At 30.5% G+C, this 22,507-nt stretch overlaps 1 protein-coding gene across 1 annotated transcript in view; it reads right to left on the bottom strand.

Moving 5' to 3' along the window:
- Window positions 1-3,924: 3,924 nt before the first annotated feature.
- Window positions 3,925-22,507, bottom strand: part of LOC140447050 (uncharacterized) — a 39,022-nt gene continuing 20,439 nt past the window's right edge. Inside the window, exons 6-9 of the mRNA XM_072539636.1 lie at window positions 20,078-20,161; window positions 19,392-19,641; window positions 6,477-6,629; window positions 3,925-4,240 (exon numbers count right to left, since the gene is read on the bottom strand). Coding sequence (XP_072395737.1) covers window positions 4,174-4,240; window positions 6,477-6,629; window positions 19,392-19,641; window positions 20,078-20,161 — 554 coding nt within the window. The 3' untranslated portion in view covers window positions 3,925-4,173. The remainder of the gene's footprint in view (window positions 4,241-6,476; window positions 6,630-19,391; window positions 19,642-20,077; window positions 20,162-22,507) is intronic.

Genomic DNA, 22,507 nt, shown 5'->3' with positions numbered 1-22,507 from the left:
TGTTTTTCTTTTCAATTTGGCGATAAAATGGATTAAGATACAATATACTTCAGGCATTTTTGTTTAAAATATACCTAGGTGGTCGTAAATAGCTGTCTAAATATTCATACGCTAGGCTTTCACAACACCATGTTTTGATTAAAAATTATGCAATAATAGAAACGAAACTAACGAACTAATGAACGTTAACAAAGAAAACTTAAAATTATAAACAAAATAAATTTATCTCAAGTGGTACAATTTAAAACAGTTAATGTGAAGTCCAACATTACATTTGCTGCAAATAAAAGTTAAGCATTTATGGCGTCTTGCACAAAGTCTCTGTGTTTGATTTTTGATTGGCCAATGATCAAGTCTGTCATATCGAACTTCATCAAGGACATTTGAGGTTCTTTGAGGTGTAGGAGTACGAAGATTAGGTGTTGATAATATAGTATTTACTATTTGTCGAATGAAATCTATTTAATTGATTTTTGGCTCGATATTTCTAAATAATATCCAGGAGTTCACTATCGATGCATTGAGGCAAAATCGCAATATTGGCCAATACCATTTTCGACTTCTAATGTTTATGCGATGACGACCACGCCACTGATCAAACAAATCCACACCTCCCATGCCAGTATTGTATTCCTGAATCAAAGATGGCTGCAGAACAGCAACCCGTTGTTTATGAATATGACTGTAACGTTTACAAGTTGTTGTTTTGGTGACAAGATCATCGCTTTTATTTGTAGCCAACGTAACTTGGCTATTATCATGCCAACGTATCAAAGATATATTTTTTGACTCATCTCTAAGACCATAAGTAGATCCACGGGGCTCTTTTTTAAATCTTTTAACGGTGCATGTTCGACACATGCTCGATTAGAGCGAATTGTTCCAGTCACATTTATATTGTACTCTTTCATGTCTTCAAGTAATAGCAAGGAATTGAAATAATTATCAAGGAAAATTTCACTTCCTTCAGGAACATATCCTAAAGCCATCCTTTTTGTAACAGAACTGCCTAAAGGCATATTAGTATCTCTTTGGCTTTTCCCCTCATATAGTTCAAACTTAACGCAGTATCCATTAGGAGTATTTAAACACCCTATCACGAGACATAACATTTGACACAGCCGGGTTGTAGGTGTCAGTCGATTTCTCCTAATACATTCTTCGATTTGGAAGTTTCACATATCCAGAAAGCAAAAAAATAGCCAAAAATTTATAGAACTCTCCAGGAGCAATTGTAAAAGATTCATTTCCATTTTTGTACTTCGCATATTTTTGGGACGCTTCGCAAATTTGTTGAACAAATTCCAATGACCAGAAAAGCTTAAAAAAATCAATTGTGCGACCTCCTGACTCGATCATATCATTTATGATTTGAGGTCGATTTTAAATTTGATTTTTTTTTAAATTAGAATCCTGTGGCAACTCTTCTACAAAATGCAAGGGTTTCCACGAACGTCTTGTTTTTTCGACTTTCAATTTTTTAGGCTTAGGTATGTTCTTTGCTGATCCTGTTCTCATTTTTGAAGTAGAGGGTTCCAATTGCAATTCCATCCTTTCACGGTCTTGTGTAATTATTTCCACCTGAGAACACTCTGCTATTTTCTTCCTCTGGAACTTCATTGATATCCGTGTCTCCGTCGTTTTCAGGGGGAAACAATGTAATGTCTATTAATTGTGCACCGGTAAGTTCATCGTCACTATCGGACTCTTCCAGACACGCTATTAGCTCTTCGGTAGTGAGTGGTCTCCTAAAATAAAACAAATATAAAATTACAATGCCTAACTAAACTAATGGTCATAAAATCCTAACGTATGAATTTTCATACGCTTAATTTTTGAATACCCTCGGTAACACAAAGTGATTCTGTATACCACTAAATATAAACAGTAGTGTAATATAACCTCTAAATGAAAAAATAAACAAAGAATCTGACTAAAAACATAACAACTTATCAATATTTTTGTATAAAGACTTACCTCCTCTCCCACTTTTGACGGAATTTAGTTGTCACGTCATTTTGATTTGATCAAATACACCAAATAACCGGTAAAATATAAACACCACACGTTGTTTAATTGATATTTGACACAATAAACAGAAACCAGTGCCGTCTTTTCGCTGCAAGGTTAAACAAAAATGGTATTTTTTGCGTATGAATATTTAGACGGTAGGTTTTGAGGGGTTAAGTAGGGAGATGCCTCTATAATTAGAGCACTTGGTTTTGTCTCCCTTTTTATGGATGAGGATTATTACACTTTCATGCCATTTTGTTGGTATTTTCTCTTCGTTCCATATAAGTTTTATTAGTTTAAAATCCACAAGGAATCTACGTTCCTGTAGTTGGCTGTATACCATATATTAAAAAATTTATTAAAATCCTTTGTAAAAGGTATATATTTAAAAACCTAAACGGGCTATGTTAGACAAAACGTTTTCGGAATACATATTCCACTAGAATCCATTTCCACATATAGCCACTAAAAGATGCACTTTGAAGCTGGATATTTGGTTTATCTCCCAATACATAAATAATCAGGTTTTCCCTACTTTTTGCAAAATTAAAACTTCAGGAAATGTTCCAGTCAACTTAAAGAACACCTTGCAACTGAAAATTTTAAAAAAGGAGATTTGTAACCATTATGGAAAGCTAAACCACATAGATTGTAAACTTAAGGACACTGATGATGGAATATGGATTCCGAAAACGTTTTGTCTAACATAGCCCGTTTGGATTTTTAAATATATACCTTTTACAAAGGATTTTAATAAATTTTATTAGCTTGTGTATTTGTCTATGTAGAGTTTCTCCTCCGTACTTAAAGAATTCAGCCAGTATATTGTCAGAGCCTGGAGCCTGGGAAAAATGGTCGGAAATTACAGTTGCCAGCTGTTAAAAACGAGATGTATTACAGATAAAGTAAAATAGAGTTAGTTCGCAACGAAACTGGTTTGACAAGTGATAATTATGTACATTATTATTATATCTATCGACGCATGCTTTAAAAAATTAACACAACTGACACTTCAAACCTTGCGCACTAGCTGTCTTTTATTTTATCTTTGACACCTCGCGTTTTTAACAGCTGGAAACCCCAATTTTCGACCATTTTTCTCGGGCAAACATATATCATTATCTTAAGAAAAAAGTAGAGTACAAGTAGCTTTGATGTGGTATAAAAAACATACACATAAGTCATAAGCAGCGTATTTTATTAAAAAAATAAATGAACGAAATAAAATTTTTGTCAAAAATGAATTACTATTAATTGAATTAAAAATATTTACGGCCACTTTTTTAATGGCACCCTATTATCAATGTATTCTCCTAATTTTAATTGTATGTACAAATGTGAGTTTGATTTACTTTAAGTGTTGTTGGGCATTAGACGATTGTGTTAAATTCAAACTATTTTGTAAGGAAAAGACAGGTAAGATTTTATTTCATGTATAGGGAGCTTGCGCATCCGTTTATACGTATTTCAGCCCAATAGGCATCATCAGAACGGCTTTCGCAAACGCTCTGAACGTGAAATAAATCTTTTGTGTCTTAGGAAGCAACTCTAACATGGCTTCGTATAGACGCAATGTAGCGACATCTAATAATCAAATCGTAGACTAATTTTCGAAACCAAATTCAAGTATTCCGCTTTAATCTGTGCCTTCTAAAAATTGCAAGGCAAAACAGACTTTGATAAAGATGTTAAGGGAGACATGGGGAATCTAAAAATTGCATTCCACAACATATCTCCTCAACCAAGCAAAATTCTTAGCGAATTTCAACATCTTTATCAACGTCTGTTTTGCCTTGCAATTCTTAGAAGGCACAGATTAAAGCGGAATTCTTGAATTTGGTTTCGAAAATTAGTCTACGATTTTATTTTGTATTAATAGTTTTAATAAATAACTTACGAAACAAGTGATAAATTAACCAGTTTTATTTTTAAATTACAAATTAAGAAGTTGATTAAGTCATAGTATAATTTAAACATAACACCCACACCAAATTATAAACTAATAAATTAAGCAGTTACAATTAAAGTTATAAATTTATAAGATAATTAAGTCCCATACTATAATTTAAATAGAATACCCGAAACCAATTATAAACTAATAAACAAACGAGTTACATATTATAAATTAAAAAGATAATTAAGTTGTATACTATAATTTTACTACCATAGAAGATAACTAGCCTTTAGTTCATTATTGACTGTAGTCAATTTTTCCATATCGATTACCCTAAAAAATAAAAAAAAGTTAGAGCACTGTTGAGTAATTAAACAAAATTCGCATGTTAACAAGAGAACAACTATAAATACACATCCTAAAAAGTAGATATGTACATTTACGCTACTTATACCCTTTGTGAGTACCCAGAGCCTGCCTGTTGGTAGACAAATCCGTCCCTAGTGTGATGTTCTACTAATATGTGTGGGGTTGTCTGTCTACCCTCGGACGCGTCCCCAGGTGGTGGATAGAGGAACGCCCTTACCGGTCCTAGGACCGGCGGGTAGGTGGGAAATAAAATACCATACACGCGCCGCGAACCAAAACAGACTAAGGTACATACCTCAGTCTGTTTTGTGGTACTACCCTAACAGAAGAGTCCTGAGTTGAGTTCCTCTGAGTCTGGAGGTTGGGCGTAGGGCTAACAACCCTACTCTGGAAAAAAGCATTATTACGAGAACTGAAAAAACAAAACCGAACGGACCTTATGTAGACGATCTGTAGGAGCGATGTAGGAGAACATTATGCTCTGTAGGAGCGATGAGACGCCTCTTAGATACTCTTAACAAATATAATATGGACATAACAGCTATACAGGGGGTACGATGGAAAAGGACTGGTACTATCGAGAAGAATTTGAATATAATATACTATAGCGGCCATCAAGTAGATCCCACTGAATTTAACAAAAATGGGGAGTTTATAAAAACCATACTGCAAAATACCGCCGATGAAGTGATGGGTGAGGGAGATGGGTAAGGTACCCAAAGGACAGAGAAACAACTGGTTTGATGAGGACTGCAAACGATTAACCAAAGAGAATAATAACGCGTACCTGAAAATTATAAAGAGAAGGTCTAGGAGTAATGTTGGAGAATATCGAGTAAAGAGAAGAGAGTAAAAACAAAAGTACAATCATAAAAAGCGACAGCAAATCAATAAAGAGTTCGAAGAAATGGAAAAATTAAATAAAGAATATGAACACAGAAAATTTTACAAAAAGTTAACACAAAAAGAAAAAACATAATGACGATATTAGATCTTTATTTTAATGTAAGGCAACGGCAAGCCGCTTATACTTATTTAAACCTCTTTAGGTCTGATTAATGTTTGGTTAATGCTGTTGCTTAGAGCAACGCATAAACGCCAATAGTATTTTTGATCCTTGGGCGGCAAATCCGTTTGTCAGTTGTGGTTGAGCTTTCCTTACCGCGTGTTCCAATGCAAAATTAAATAGCAGGGGGGCGATAGGACCTCCTTGTCTAAGCCCGGTGTCAATGAGGAATTCCTCCGACGTGGTGCTGCCAATTCTGATCCGTGCGGAAGCGTTCTCTGTGCTCACCTGTGCTAATCGTACCCGATTTCCAGGTACTCCCATTACTACCATGGTCTCCCACAATGCTTCTCTGCTAACAGAATCGTAAGCTTGTTTAAAGTCCACGAAGATTTGGTATACATCGCAGTTGAATTCCCAGTTTTTTTCCAACGCCTGGCGTAGGACTAATATCTGGTCTATGATACTGGGCTAATTTCAGGGCCTACCCTATGCACCAAGTAGCTCGAGGACTATCACCGTTATCATATTCGTGTTCAGCGACCTCGAAAATCTCCGAGTAATGACCGTCGAGTGATATAAAATGAAATGAACATGATGAATCTTCAGGAAACGACATCCATCCTGGGCACCAGGTAGCTCGAGGACCATCGTCGTTACCACGGATCATCATCGTCGGATCAAAAGCGTGGTAGTTTGTTATACCGTGATCGTCTTTAACTGACGATATTCTGTTACTCAGTTTAAGATTTATTTTCCCAGTAGGTCCTACTTAAATGTTTTTTATGTATCTGTAAAAAGAAGAATGTCTTCTTTGGCCTTGCAAACATCAGAAAAAAATAAATAAAATGGGAGCAGTTTCAACTTCATTTTGAATAAAGAAATAGAAGAAGAGTTAGAAAGACATTAAGTTGAAATGCAAAGACATTGTATGGGCTGGGCTATTAAATTTCGAAAAGTATATATACCAAAAATTGATATATCATGGTAAATCAGATTGAGAAATCAGGATGTTTTTCTTCCTCCGACGTAACAACTACTGAAGACAATAAATTAAAATATTAAATCGGTACAAAAAGCTATTATAAAACTCTCAAAAAAATGTATTACATAATTATATTGATAATATTAGACTACATCAATATTTGACTCAATTTTATTTTAAATGTTAACCATAGTTATATCAATAATTACCCCTTCTCAAGATCGTCAGGATCGGAAGGATCTGGTTGGTAAACATCCACATTGTTTATTGCTTTCATTACATTTTGCTTATCCTTTTCGTCCATGCAGTTCAAAATATCGATGGGTAATACACCCAGCTCTTGAGTTAATGTAAAAGTCAACCTAAAATTTCATTGTTAATATGAACATATGCAATTTAAATTCAGGTCAAAAACGTTACTCAAATGTGTATAAAAAGTCTCATAGCAAAATAATTTTGAAGCAAAAATAAACACACATCGCTTCAAATTGGATATGATGTTTATACAGGGTGTCCCATAATTAATTGGACATTAGCTAATGGGTGATTATTTCATGTTTTTTTCCTAGAATGTTTATACATATACATATGTTATATACATATACATACAAATGTTTATAAATTATGGCCACATTAATGAACCTATGTTATAGTAGGTGGCGCCACCTAGTGTCAATGGTAAACCTAATATCATTTTCATATTAAGCATACTAAATAATAGCAAGATACCAAATTTCACTTAAATCGGCTGAATAGTTTTCAATATATCCCTAAAAATAATATAAAAAAATATTATTGAATCACCCTGTAGAACGAAAGCTTTTGCCTAAGCAATTTGAGCTCAAACGCTTTATTTTGATGTCAGGCTATCACCCATTAGCTAATGTTCAATTAATTATGGAACACCCTGTATAATCTCAATAAACGTAAACGTAAACAAAAATGAACGAAAGGAGTCTTAAATCTAATGGCGAGGAAATATCCCAACTTTATATTTCTGAAACTAACTGAACTACTTAGTCGATCCACATTTCTGGAAACCTAACAAAATTGATTCATTAATTGGCTCTAATTTATAATTCCAACTACTCTTGAGTAACATCATATCTCTTGGTCATAATTTAACCCCTCATATGTGCATACTGAATTAGGTTTTGTAGTCGCCAGTCCATTCATCGCCAAACAACATTTAAAACGCCATAACAAAGATGCTTCCTTAGTATCGAAAACACATGCTTTTTGTCTCTTGAAACCACGTCTATGTACAGTGATCAAATTATTAGAGCCAATAGCCAAAGTAATTGGCAAAAGTGGCAACACAGCGGGCGTGGCAATACGTGACTAGCTAGCAACTCTTGTGCATATTATTTTGTATTCTTGGTGTTTATAATAAATGAGTTATAATAAATAGTTTCCATTGCTCTCTAGTAATATTCTGACAGTCGTATACTATTTTTTGCGAATTTAACAAACACTGCATGTTCGTTACACCAGTGGTACCAGCACATCATAGGAAAAGCTAAAGACATCTCTCCAAAGAAAATAGAGAAAATAAAAACTTATTATTTTATTATTATTAAAAAGTAATCACTCCAATAGAAAAATAACATCAATTTCTAGAGTTTCAACGGCACCTGTGGACCATATAAAAAGAAAAAAACTTGACTAAAATTTGGATTTGACCCCACGGCGCAAACAAAAATGTGGTTGAAAAAAAATTACAACACCATGAGATGAAAGAAAAATTTGAGATATTGTCTTGGCAAACAGAAAACAGCCTCGAAAAATTTTAACGAAAATAATGCATGAGACTGACATCAACATTTCAACAATGACAGCTCGTCGGCGAATACAGGATGGGGTTTTCAACCTGTCGCCTTCAATGAGCTAAATATTATATATATTGGACCATTTATGATTGAAATCAGGTAAATAACATTACTTAAAATTGTTTTTCTTTTATGTAGTTTACAGTTAACCAATTTGTCTATGATTCTAAAATAATATTAATATTCCAGGTTTGTTTTTCGGACGAATCTACCGTGCATATCCTCATGGATATAGCTGAATTTGTGAGGAGAAGACCAGGGGAAAAATACAAACCAGATTGTATTGTAAGAACCGTAAAGCACCCCCCTGACAATCATGGTAGGGTCTATCATAAACAGTCAAGGAACTGGTACACTCTACATTGTCGAAGGAACAATTCGACAGGACCAGTACTTGAGAGTACTGAAAACAAAAATGCTTCCCCAGATCCAGGACTGGTGTTCGAATAAAAGTTTTACGTTTATGCATGATTCGGCGCCTTATCAATGGGTAAAAACTGTTACAAAATTACTTGCTGACAACCAGATAAAGGTGCTCGTGGCCTGGTAATTCGCCAGATCTGAATCCAATAGACAATCTTCGGAACCTCATGAAGAAAGAAATTTCTAATCAAATTATAACCACAAAGCGTCAATTGATCGAGCGCTTAATAGCAGTATGGCACAGGATTGGAACTATTTAACAAAATTACCAGAAATGCATGAAAAGTATGCCAAGAAGATGCCAGGCAGATATTTGCTGCAAAGAGTGACACTACCAAGTATTAGGTAAGTGTTTTCATGTAATTACTCGTTTTTTTTTAATATTTGTAAACTTTAGAAGGTTTTTATTCACAATAAAATATAATTAAGCACAAAAATATGTTTTATAGCTCAAATTACATACCATTATTAAACAAAAAGTAAAATTTTATGGGGTGGCTCTAATAATTTGATCACCCACTGTATACAAGGACAAACTTATTAAATTTGTGGTCATTAGATTTTCTTTTTCTCAAGTCCGTATGCCTTTTTTTATTAAAGAAAGAGTCCTAGAGTCTTCAAATTTGGTACTCAGGTTCCTGTTGGTGTTATGCTCTGTGGGGCTCTTCTATACTCCGTTGTATATATATATATATATATATATATATATATATATATATTGAAATGATATTATTTAAAAAATTAATTTATAAGTTACACATTAGATAATATTAGATATTTGATTATTTTAATAAGTTATATACTATAGAATTTAATAAAAATTATTTATGTGAGGGCATTTTTAAGAAATTAGCATATAATAATTGTAAAAAGTTGTATTTTAATGTTGTAGATATATTTAAGTGAGCCATGTGACTAGGCAACCAACTATACATGTGAATGATAGACAGATATACATACTCTGAAGTGACGTTTAAGAATTTTTACGAATATAAGTGGGGTTATAGTTGTTTAAAATGTGTAGTTTATTAAATTAGAATGTTAAGTTACTAATTTAATTATATATTCTGATCTGAAAAGCCTAAATGTAAACAAAATTATCAATAGAAAATTAAAGAATTCTCCAGAATGCAGAATTTGACCTTTGTTGACGGTCGAACATTCTGGAAATAATGATTATGTCGATGAATCGAACAGATATTTTTTTCGAGAACATCCATATAGAAGAAATAGAACTAAATCGAACATGACTTCTTACCAGATGGTTCTGGAAGATTGAAAAGATATAAATACCCGTGATTTGGATTCAAGATAGCAGTTTATTATGAAAGTTAGTAGAAGATAGACTCATTAAGTTAGTGAAGTCAATTGTTCAGAATTTTCAAGATAGTGCAGTCAGAAAAGTTTTAGTAAGAAAGTAGGTCCAGTCCATTCAGTTACAAATAGTCCAATTCTTTAATATAGTGAGTTAAATGAAGATTAAAAATTATGCATATATTTTAATGCACATTTATAATTATACACAAATAATTATTGAAGATTAAAAAAGTATATTAGAAGAATATTGGATGTATATTGGAAGAAATTAAAATTATATTATGATTGGAGATTAGTATAAATCAACTTATAATAATTGGATATTGGTATATTGAAAAGAAGAATAAATATAAATGCTGTTTTGCTGGTTTGCTTGGTGGTTTATAAATGCTGGTGAAGAAAAATATATCTTAAATTGGTAGAAGCTGATAATTGGAAAAAGTAATTTCACAAAAACAAGGATAACCGAAGTACGAAGACATTCAGTGGTGATTAGAATTTATATAGTGGAAAACAGTTCATTTAGGCATTCAGTGAAAGAAAGGTACAAAATTTTGTTAATATAATTTAGTTAGTGTCATAACAATTTCAATTTTGAAGATAGTTTGTTTAAATTTTACATTGTCTATAGAATTTAATTAGTTTTATAAGAATATCAATTTAAAGATAGTTTATTTTAAATTTAAATTGGCTAGGTTAGATATATATGTGTGTTTCATAATAGTTATAATAAAGATAATTTAAAAAAGTACTTACAAACTAATTCTTTGAGAACCGCGATAAAAACCCTATATTATTAAAATACTCATTGCTCATCATTCAAACAAACAATACATCATAACAATATATATATATATATATATATATATATATATATATATATATATATATATATATATATATATATATATATATATATATATATATATATATATATTGTTATGATGTGTTGTTTGTTTGAATGATGAGCAATGAGTATTTTTAATAATATAATATATAGGGTTTTTATCGCGGTTCTCAAAGAATTAGCTTGTAAGTACTTTTTTAAATTATCTTTATTATAACTATTATGAAACACACATATATATCTAACCTAGTCAATGTAAATTTAAAATAAACTATCTTTAAACTGATATTCTTATAAAACTAATTAAATTCTATAGACAATCTAAAATTTAAACAAACTATCTTCAAAATTGCAATTGTTATGACACTAACTAAATTATATTAACAAAATTTTGTACCTTTCTTTCACTGAATGCCTAAATGAACTGTTTTCCACTATATATATTCTAATCACCACTGAAAGTCTTCGTACTTCGGTTATCCTTGTTTTTTTGTGAAATTACTTTTTTCAATTATCAGCTTCTACCAATTTAAGATATAGTTTTCTTCACCAGCATGTATACACCACCAACCAAACCAGCAAACAGCATTTATATTTATTCTTCTTTTCAATATACCAATATCCAATTATTATAAGTTGATTTATATTAATCTCCAACCATAATATAATTTAATTTCTTCCAATATACCTTTTTTATCTTCAATAATTATTTGTGTATAATTATAAATGTGCATTAAATTATATGCATAATTTTTAATCTTCATTTAACTCACTATATTAAACATTTTGACTATTTGTACTTGATTCACTGACTCCAACTAACTTTCATAATAAACTGCTTGACTTCTGACTAAAAACTTCCAAAACTGCCTGACTTTAGACTAAAAACTGCCAAAAACTCCCAAAAACTCCATCTTGAATCCAAATCACGGGTATTTATATCTTTTGGACATTCTAGAACCATCTCGTAAGAGATCATGTTCCAATTTGTTCTATTTCATACTTGTATGAATTTTCTGGAACAAACCATTTCGCAAACATGGCCATCTCCGGAGATCCAGAGAATTCCATTCTTTTCTATTAATAATTTTGTTTACATTTAGGCTTTTCAGATCAGAATATATAATTAAATTAGTAACTTAACATTCTAATTTAATAAAATACACATTTCAAACAATATATTGTTATAAACCACTTTATATTCGTAAATATTCTTAAACGTCACTTCAGACTATAAATATCTGTCAATCTCCGAGAGTATTTTTGGTTGCCTAAGCACATGGCTCACTTATATATATTTACAATATTAAAATACAACTTTTTACAATTATTATGCTAATTTATTAAAAATGCCCTCACATAAATATATTTTTATTAAATTCTCTAGTATATAACTTATTTAAAACAACCAAATATCTAATATTATGTAGTATATAACTTATAAATTATTTTCTATAAACCCTAATCGTCACAATACCCCAAAAATAATATTTAAAATAAATAATTTACTTATTATTTTTTTAAATATTAATTTTCTCATACCTTATTAAATTTAATAAATCAAATTTTTTTTTTATTTATTTAAAATGTGTTAAATACATCCCTGTTCGCTGTCTATGTCAAAACAGAGAACAACGGATCACAGTTCGGCTATTCTATGGTCAAACTGTCATGTCAAATGGAGAATGGATTTTATCAGAGAATAAAATATAACCTTAATTAAAAATATAATGGATATTGTGTTCTGTTTATTTATAGACAAAATCTAGGAATTGTTTCCATTCAAAAGGCTTTCATCCATATAAATTGGTAAGTTTTACACTTTTTATACAGACATTTACACAATCAATTCTGTATCTAACCCCAAATTATGATTTTTAGGGTACCAAACAATTTCCATATGTACACAATTCAACAAGTATGATGTCAAATTTATTCACAACAATGAAATCTACCATCTATTTAACAAATCAAGTCTATTGAATAAAATGGATATATCAGTAATCTGTTATAGTAACAGTAAGTATTTGTATATTAGTGTTAAAAGGTATAGAAAAAATTATTCAATCTCTTCATGATACTTAAAGATGTCATTGATATGAAACAGGCCTCTTAGTCTGTTCTCTGCATCTATTAACACATAACTATTTAGTCCATTCTGATTTTCAATTGTATATGGACCTTCAAACATTGGTTGTAATTTCTTACAACGGTTTTCTTTAACATTACTTTTTCTAAGTGAACGAATTAACACTAGGTCTCCTTTTTGAAATGTGATTGGTTTTTTTATATTTCGATTTTGTCTTCTGATATATTTTTCAGCTTTCCTCCTAATTCGGTTATTCACTTTCTGCATTACTTGTTCTAACATATCCTGATTATATTCACTAATCCACTTTCTGTTTCCTATATGGCCAAACATTAAATATTCTGGTACTTCCTCTGTATTCAAATTATGTGTATTATTTAAAAAATATTCTACTTGTGGTATATGTTGCTGCCAAGTTTCGTGTTGATTTTGACACAGTATCCTTAAATATTTTATAACTTCTTTAATATATCTTTCTGCAGGATTTGCCTGAGGATGTCTGATACTTGTAAAATGAATGTTGATTCCCTTTTTCTCACAAAATGCCCGAAATTTTTGGTTGTTAAAATATGTCGCATTATCTATTATGCAATTTCTAAATGGTCCTATTTCTTCGAAAAATTGATTAATATATAATTTTAATGTTTTAACATTTGTTCTGGAGCAGGGATATAGTTTAATAAATTTTGTATATAAATCAACTATCACTAGTATATGCTTTTTTCCTGTTGGACTGAGAACTAAATTTGAAATAAAATCCATGGAAACTGTATTTAGTTTTTCATATACAACATTAGATTTATATGTGTTCTGGTTTTTGAAATTCTTTTCTTTGTTTAGTTGACATATTGGGCATTGGGTAGTAATTTCTTTTGCTATACTTATGTCATTCTTTGCAAAATAATTGTCCCTAAATAGCATCCATAGCTTTCTTGAACCAATATGCATATAATCGTTATGTAAATTTTTCAATATTTTCTTTGCTAAAGTTCTAGTTATTACATATACTTCTATGCCATTTATTATTTTATAATATACTCCATCTTTCCTAAGGACTTTTTGTTTTTCACTCAAATTGATCTGATCTCTTATAATTTCTTCTTTAGAATATAATCCAGTATTTTCTACTAATTGATTTAATCCAATTTTTATTGTTCGCTGCCCTTTTTGTGATGTATTTTCTAACCTTGATAAAGCATCTGCCACTATATTGGATTTTCCAGAAATGTATTTGATTTCAAAGCAGTATTCACTAAGTATTAGACTCCACCGATGTATTCTACTGTTTCCATATTTGTTATTTAATATAGATGTTAAAGCTTGGTGATCTGTTTCTATTGTAAATTCATTACCCAACAAATAAAATCTTAATTTTGTGACACAGTGTATTATACTTGCTAGTTCTAATTCTGAAACTGAGTAACCCTTTTCATGTGGCTTTGTAATTCTTGAAATGAATTGTATTGGGTATTCGACCCCATCATGTATTTGTAATAATACCCCTGATAATCTCTCTATTGATGCATCTGTTCTTAATATGAATGGCTGTGTATAGTCAGGATAGTATATTTTCAAATTTGACAGAAAAATGTTTTTAATTTCTTGGAATGCTAGTTCTCTTCTCTGATCCCATCTCCATTTTACACCTTTTCTCAGTAGTTCAAGTAATGGAATTTCTTTTATACTTAGATCTGGTATCATCCTTTTATAATAATTAATTATTCCAATAAATCCTCTTAAAGTTCTTAAATTGTGTGGTGTTTTATATTCCTGAATGACTTGTGTCCGTTCTGGATCCATTTCGATTCCCTTAGTGTTAAGTTTATAACCTAGATATATGACTTCTTTTTGAAAAAATGTACATTTTTCTTGATTTATTTTTAATCCAACTTTGTCTAATCTATTTATTATAATTTTTAGGTGTTTCTCATGATCTTCAGCCGTTTTAGAAAAAATTAAGATATCATCAATGTAGTGAATTACAAAATGTTCATATTGATCCAAAATATCATGAAGACATCTACATAGAGCACTGCAAGATGATTGAAGTCCAAATGGTACTACTTTGAATTGATATACTACTCCATCTATCTGAAATCCTGTATACTGTCTACTTTTTCTTTCTAGAGGTATTAACCAGAAACTATGCTGTAAATCGATTTTAGTGAAAAATGACATTCCTGTAATTCTTCCTAATATTCCATCTATACTCATTGGTGCTTCAAATTGCTTTTCAGTAATCTTGTTAATATTCCTTGCATCCAAACATAACCTGATTTCACCTGATCTTTTTCGTACTACTACTATGGGGTTAATAAAATGTGTGTCTGCCTTCTCAATGATCCCATCTTCTAACATATTATTAATTGTTTTGTTTACTTCTTCTCTGTATTTATATGGTATTGGGTATGATTTTGTTTTAAAATCTTTTTCTTCTTTAACTTTTATACTATGGATATAATTTTGTGCAATTCTATTTTCTTTATTGACAAGTCCCCTGTGTTGCTGCAATATGGAAATGACTATTGATTTATATTCTTCAGGGCAATTTAAAACTTTCATTATATCTTCTTCTTTACAAATAAAATTATTCTTCATTATGTACTCATTATTCCTTGCTTCCAATTTTACGCACTCCGCCTCGTAGGCATCCATCTGCTTAAAATTTCCATTCCTTAAATATTCACTACAATAATTATTCTTTACATTCTTCTGGGACATTTCCCTATCATCAAAATACATTTCTTCTTCATAAACATCATTATTTTCTTTTAATAATATCCTATCAACTCTTATTCCTTCTTCTACCTCATCTTTCTGCATAAATTTAATTATTTGCCCTTCCAAAGTTACCATTTTTTCTTCAAAATCTATCTTTACTTTCTTCTTTTCCAATTCATCATTTCCCATTAATATATCAACACATAAATCCTTGACAATAAATCCTTGCATATTAATTTCTTTATTAAGAATATTAATTTTAAAATTGGCTAGTTTATCAATTTCACCCAACTTCTTATTATTTGCACCAATAATTTTAATTTTTGGAATCTTTATTATATCTGATAGTTTTAATGTATTAAAAATAAAATTCTCCGAGACTAATGTACTTTCTGAACCAGTATCTATCATCATTTTAATCATTTTATTTTTGGCCAAAGCATTTATATAAATTAAATTAATAGATTCAATAATTTTATCTTCATCTAAAGAAATAAATTCAGAAGGTTTTTCATAATAGCAATGGCCTAACTTGTAATTCAGAAAGTTTACTGCACAAAATTTTGATTATTAGAATTGTCAGATTGTATCTGACCACTTGGATCTGATGTACTATGTCTTTCCCTACTATGACTTCTACTCACATTTTCCTGCCTTGTAGTACTTCGTTCCCTGTCTTCGCAGCTTCTATTCCTTCGAACACAATTTACCTGTCTGTTATAGTTAGGTCGCTCTGTATTTCTTCTATTGTTAAAATCTTGTCTATTATTATTAGTACTGTTATTAAAATGTTGTCTATTATAACTAGTATTGTTATTACAATTTTGTCTAATTTGATTACTGTTATTATTATTAAAATTTTGTAAATTATTACCATACCTAGTATTATTGTTATATGATTGTCTATATTGTTGATTATCATTTTTATTATATTGAAAGTTATTGTTGTTTTTTCTGTTGTTATTATTACTTGTCATATTGCCTCTTTGTATTCTTTGAATAAAATTAATAAAACTATCTATTGTTTGAATATTTTGTACAGTTACGGTTTGCACAACATCAGCATCAAAATGTCTAGATACATTTAAGACTGTTTCATCCTCTCTAAGTGGTGGTTCTAAATATTTTGCAACTGTTATCAATTTCAATGCATAATCTACCATATTTGATTTTAAATTTTGATTATACTTTCCAAAATATAGAATTTCTCTAAACTTGGCTTGCTCTAATTCACCCCAATAATAATTTAAAAATTTATTTTCAAATGTTTGAAAATTATCTAAATCATTCTCAATACTAGCAAACCAAGTTGCTGCATTGTCATTTAATGTCACTCTAATATAATCTTTAATATCATTAATATTATTCACAAATCTTAATTTATGTTTTAAACTATTTATGTATACTCTAGGATGCAAATTTTTTATATTACCAGAGAATTTAATCCCAGTCTCATTTGTTAAATTTAAATAAGGTCTCCCTATGTCTCTCATTTGTGAAATATCATCTATTCTCTGTTCCACATTTCTTATTTGATTACTATTTATTTGGATATTTTGTTGTATATCGTCTAATTTTTCTTCTGTGTTTCTCCTGTCTTCGTTAATTTTTACTTCTAAGTTACATTTCTGTAACTCTATTTTCTGTTCTATATCTATCTTATTATCTTGAATAATCCTCTTTACTTCTGTCCTCTCATTGTCTATCCTTTTCTTGTAGTCATTCCGTATACTTTTTATTTCATTTGCTACTTTTTTCTCTGCAGCTTCAAGTTTTTTATCCATTTGTTTTACAATTTTATTATTATTATCTTCTATTTTCTTTTCTAATTTTCTATAATTCTCTTCCAATTTCTGTTCCATTTTTTTTATGTCTTCTTTGATTTCTTTTGAATTCTCTTCCATTTTCTGTTCCATTTTTTTCATGTCTTCTTTGATTTCTTTTGAATTCTCTTCCATTGTCTTGTTCATCTGCATCATTAATGACATCAAAGCTGCCATATTGACATTTTCCTCTCTTTCTGGATTCATTTCTGCAGTATCTTGTGGAACTTGAACTAAACTCTCCTCTTGTATAGGTTGTGTTTCTACTTCCACATCTTCTTCATTCTTTTTGCTTCTTGTACCTTTCTTTCCTTGAGACATTTTGAGACTTTACTTGTTCAAATATAATTAAAATTAAAATCTATACTTTTTTCTTTCTACTGATAATTAATTTAATTATATGAGAGCACTTATCTTCCCAAACTAATTCTTTTAAATAGAGAGCCACCGCGTTGGGTGCCAAATTGTTATGATGTGTTGTTTGTTTGAATGATGAGCAATGAGTATTTTTAATAATATAATATATAGGGTTTTTATCGCGGTTCTCAAAGAATTAGCTTGTAAGTACTTTTTTAAATTATCTTTATTATAACTATTATGAAACACACATATATATCTAACCTAGTCAATGTAAATTTAAAATAAACTATCTTTAAACTGATATTCTTATAAAACTAATTAAATTCTATAGACAATCTAAAATTTAAACAAACTATCTTCAAAATTGCAATTGTTATGACACTAACTAAATTATATTAACAAAATTTTGTACCTTTCTTTCACTGAATGCCTAAATGAACTGTTTTCCACTATATATATTCTAATCACCACTGAAAGTCTTCGTACTTCGGTTATCCTTGTTTTTTTGTGAAATTACTTTTTTCAATTATCAGCTTCTACCAATTTAAGATATAGTTTTCTTCACCAGCATGTATACACCACCAACCAAACCAGCAAACAGCATTTATATTTATTCTTCTTTTCAATATACCAATATCCAATTATTATAAGTTGATTTATACTAATCTCCAACCATAATATAATTTAATTTCTTCCAATATACCTTTTTTATCTTCAATAATTATTTGTGTATAATTATAAATGTGCATTAAATTATATGCATAATTTTTAATCTTCATTTAACTCACTATATTAAACATTTTGACTATTTGTACTTGATTCACTGACTCCAACTAACTTTCATAATAAACTGCTTGACTTCTGACTAAAAACTTCCAAAACTGCCTGACTTTAGACTAAAAACTGCCAAAAACTCCCAAAAACTCCATCTTGAATCCAAATCACGGGTATTTATATCTTTTGGACATTCTAGAACCATCTCGTAAGAGATCATGTTCCAATTTGTTCTATTTCATACTTGTATGAATTTTCTGGAACAAACCATTTCGCAAACATGGCCATCTCCGGAGATCCAGAGAATTCCATTCTTTTCTATTAATAATTTTGTTTACATTTAGGCTTTTCAGATCAGAATATATAATTAAATTAGTAACTTAACATTCTAATTTAATAAAATACACATTTCAAACAATATATTGTTATAAACCACTTTATATTCGTAAATATTCTTAAACGTCACTTCAGACTATAAATATCTGTCAATCTCCGAGAGTATTTTTGGTTGCCTAAGCACATGGCTCACTTATATATATTTACAATATTAAAATACAACTTTTTACAATTATTATGCTAATTTATTAAAAATGCCCTCACATAAATATATTTTTATTAAATTCTCTAGTATATAACTTATTTAAAACAACCAAATATCTAATATTATGTAGTATATAACTTATAAATTATTTTCTATAAACCCTAATCGTCACAATATATATATATATATATATATATATATATATATATATATATATACTTCGGTTATTTTTAAAATATAGTACGTTTAGCACACTATCTTTTATGTCTACATGATTACTAAATAGCCTGCTTAGAAAGTGAAATGATACAATAACGATTTAAAAGCCCAACACCTAAGTTCGACTGAAGACATGTTTCTGGATACAATTAGTTTTATGTTTTTAATTAAAATAACTTACATTAATCTGTGGAACAAAACATCTTCTTTGTCGATTTTTCTACCAGGTTTGCAAAGTATACATTTAAAGTCAATACCAGGATTTCCATTGATGTAACCAACACACGGTCCATGGTAAGATCTTTGACATTGTGTACATTTAACTCTAATTAATTTTTCGGGAATTCTTAATTTGCACATACAGTCTATGTCTTCCGTAGTTTCCATGTCATAATCTTCAGTGAAAATATTTGGAGTCGTCAGGTCCTGGTCTGAAATGTTTACAATAAAAAAGTGTTCGGTGTAAATTAAAAATTGTATAAAATGCCTAAATGGTATGGGAAGGAATACTTGTAATCTTTTCATATAAAGTTTTGTTCGTAGAAAAAAAGATCATTTAGAATTAAAAAATAATAATAACTACTAAGTAAATACTATCCTTCAAATTTATTTTTCTGAATTAGAACAAACAAATACCGTTTATTTGTTCTAAAATCAAGAAATTATTTTCTAATGGCGAAGACCATGAGCATCGTGAAATAAAATTGAATAATCAACACCTACTGATTTGTGTGCGATATAAACGTATTCCATCCCTTTGGTTTTGCAATCAAATATAAAAGTTATCTGTCTGATGAATGCCAAATTATGTGTTTAAAAAAAATGCAAATTTATTTTTTAATTAAAGTTAAGATATCAAAAGCCTACCTGGTATCGTTACATTACTGGTGTTATATTTAGCACCTGTTTTCTCCAATTGTGCAATAAGTTCTTCTTCGTCCAATGTGTCATCTATAAAAAAATAATTATATAAATATCATAGGATTAAAATGATACTGCATCGGCTGGAACAGAATGCAAATGATAAATGCTGAGATGTGTATATTTGCAGACGACATAGTATTAATTGCGGAAACTGCAGAAAAACTGAAATACAACTTAGAGAAATGGAACCTAGAAGCAAGCAAATACAACTTAAACGTAAACAAAGAGAAGACTCAGATAATGAAAATATCAAGGAAACAAGGGACGGAAGATCAAATAGAAGTAATGATAGACCAACAAAAAATAATACAGACAAATTAATACAAATACTTAAGAACAGTAATCAACAACAAAGGAGACATCGAGGACAATCTTAACAACAGAATGGAAAACACAGGAAAACTATTCCAAGTACTAAATAAAGGATTCCTTAATAACAAAGAAATATCAACAAAGACCAAGATGACAATATACAAAACAATATATAGACCTACAGTGCCATATGGAGCAGAAAATTGGATATTAAACAAAAGACATCAGAGCAGAATTCAGGCAGCAGAGATGAAATACCTCAGAAGAACGATAGGAGTAAAAAGAACTGATAGAATCAGAAATGAAGAAATAAGAGAAAGACTCAAAATCAAACCGATACTCGAGTCAATCAAGGAGAAAAAATTGGCATGGTTCGGACATCTAACTCGGATGGACAATAATAGACAAGTAAAAAGAGTGTGGGACGCCAAACCATTAGGGAAGAACAGAAGAGGAAGACCCATTAAAGAATGGAACAGTGACATCTCGCAGATACTGCAGAGTAAGGGTAAGACTTGGCAGGAAGCAAAACAGATGGCATCCAATAGGAAAGAATGGAGAAAGTTCGTTAAGAGCTAGGACACCTCAGAAGACTGTCAAATATTGTAATTTAATGAATTTAATGACCCATGTCATTAATGTTTGATTGTCGTTCGGTACCATTTCTTACTGCATGAGCATAGCTGCTTTGCGCTTGTTTTGGGTAATGGGTTAGAGGCACTGATGTTGCTGTACACATTGTAGGTCTAGTTGTTGTATTGTTAGCGTTTTGTTGAATATTCAAACGATTGTTGGCATTGTTTGGCTTGAGTAAGTTATGATAGAATTGGCATCCTTTGTAGTTGGCTGGATGGGCACCATCACATAAAGCACACCTAGCAGGGTTATCTTTACTTTTTTGCAGGCTGACGTATTGTGTTCTTCACCACATTTGACGCACACAAATGGTCTGTTGCAGTATGATATTGAGTGGCCATATTGCTGACATCTCATGCATTGGGTGATCCCTTTTGTTATTTTTGGAGGTTCCACTTGTATAGCTCTATTTTGAAGATTTGTCAGTTTGTAAATGTCTTTGTTGTTTTCTGATGGTTCTAAGTTGACGAAGAATATGTCCTTATGTCCATTTTTTGCTAATTCAGTTTTTATTTCATCGATGTCCGTCGTATGGTGTAGGTGTTTGATGACTATTCTATAGGCACGCTCTTCTTTAGGTTGATAAGTGTGGTGTACTACATTTTTGTCCCTCATGTATTTTATTATTTTCCTATATGTGTCTGGTGTATCGAAACTTATCTTTACCGTGTTGTCTGCTAAGGATTTTGTGATGTATTGTGTGATTTCTGCTAGTAGATCTATTTGTTTTATCATTTCATTGTATTTAATTACTCCGTAGACGTATATTGGAGATGGTTTTGATGTTTTATTTGCGTTTTCGTTGGTTTTAGTGGATTCTTCTTCCTCTTGGTCTGGAAGTGTTAGAGAACTATATTTGTTATTTGTTACTGTCTCTGATGGTCTATTGGTAACATCCACTTTTCTTCTTTTCAAGGTTTTTTTGACTATTTGCCAAGGATTTTCTTTATTTTACTCGCTCTCGTCAAATCCTAAGAATTCTTCATCGCTAGTTGATGACCTTCTATGGTGGTGTTGGCTATTATTTATTGCATACTATGTGGGAATTGGTTGAGCTGCAATATTCTGAGGTTGCTGGTGTTGTGGTGTGTATGTGTTGCAGGGTGGGACATCCTGTATAGTAAGTCCATTATTTGTTGACAACATTTGTAATGAATTCCTGGCCCATTAAAAGTAGGTAATGTATTCATTTTTTATCTGCTAGTCAATTAGTTGACCACTTTTATCATTACACTGATAAGCTAATTTGTTTTGTTTTTGTTTTTGATTTACACTTTCCGTAGCACTATTGATAACGGGAACAATCGACTTTATACTACGAAAGTCAAGCGGGTACTATACTAAACTGTATACACTAAATATTATACTTATTTGTGCACATTATATCAGAGACACATTACAAAACAATGCAACAAAAGTACGAAT

The sequence above is a fragment of the Diabrotica undecimpunctata genome, chromosome 7 (assembly GCF_040954645.1).
Source record: "Diabrotica undecimpunctata isolate CICGRU chromosome 7, icDiaUnde3, whole genome shotgun sequence".
Lineage (NCBI taxonomy): Eukaryota > Metazoa > Arthropoda > Insecta > Coleoptera > Chrysomelidae > Diabrotica > Diabrotica undecimpunctata.
The sequence above is the reverse complement of the archived record's forward strand: the minus strand, read 5'-3'. Positions and strand labels throughout refer to the sequence as shown.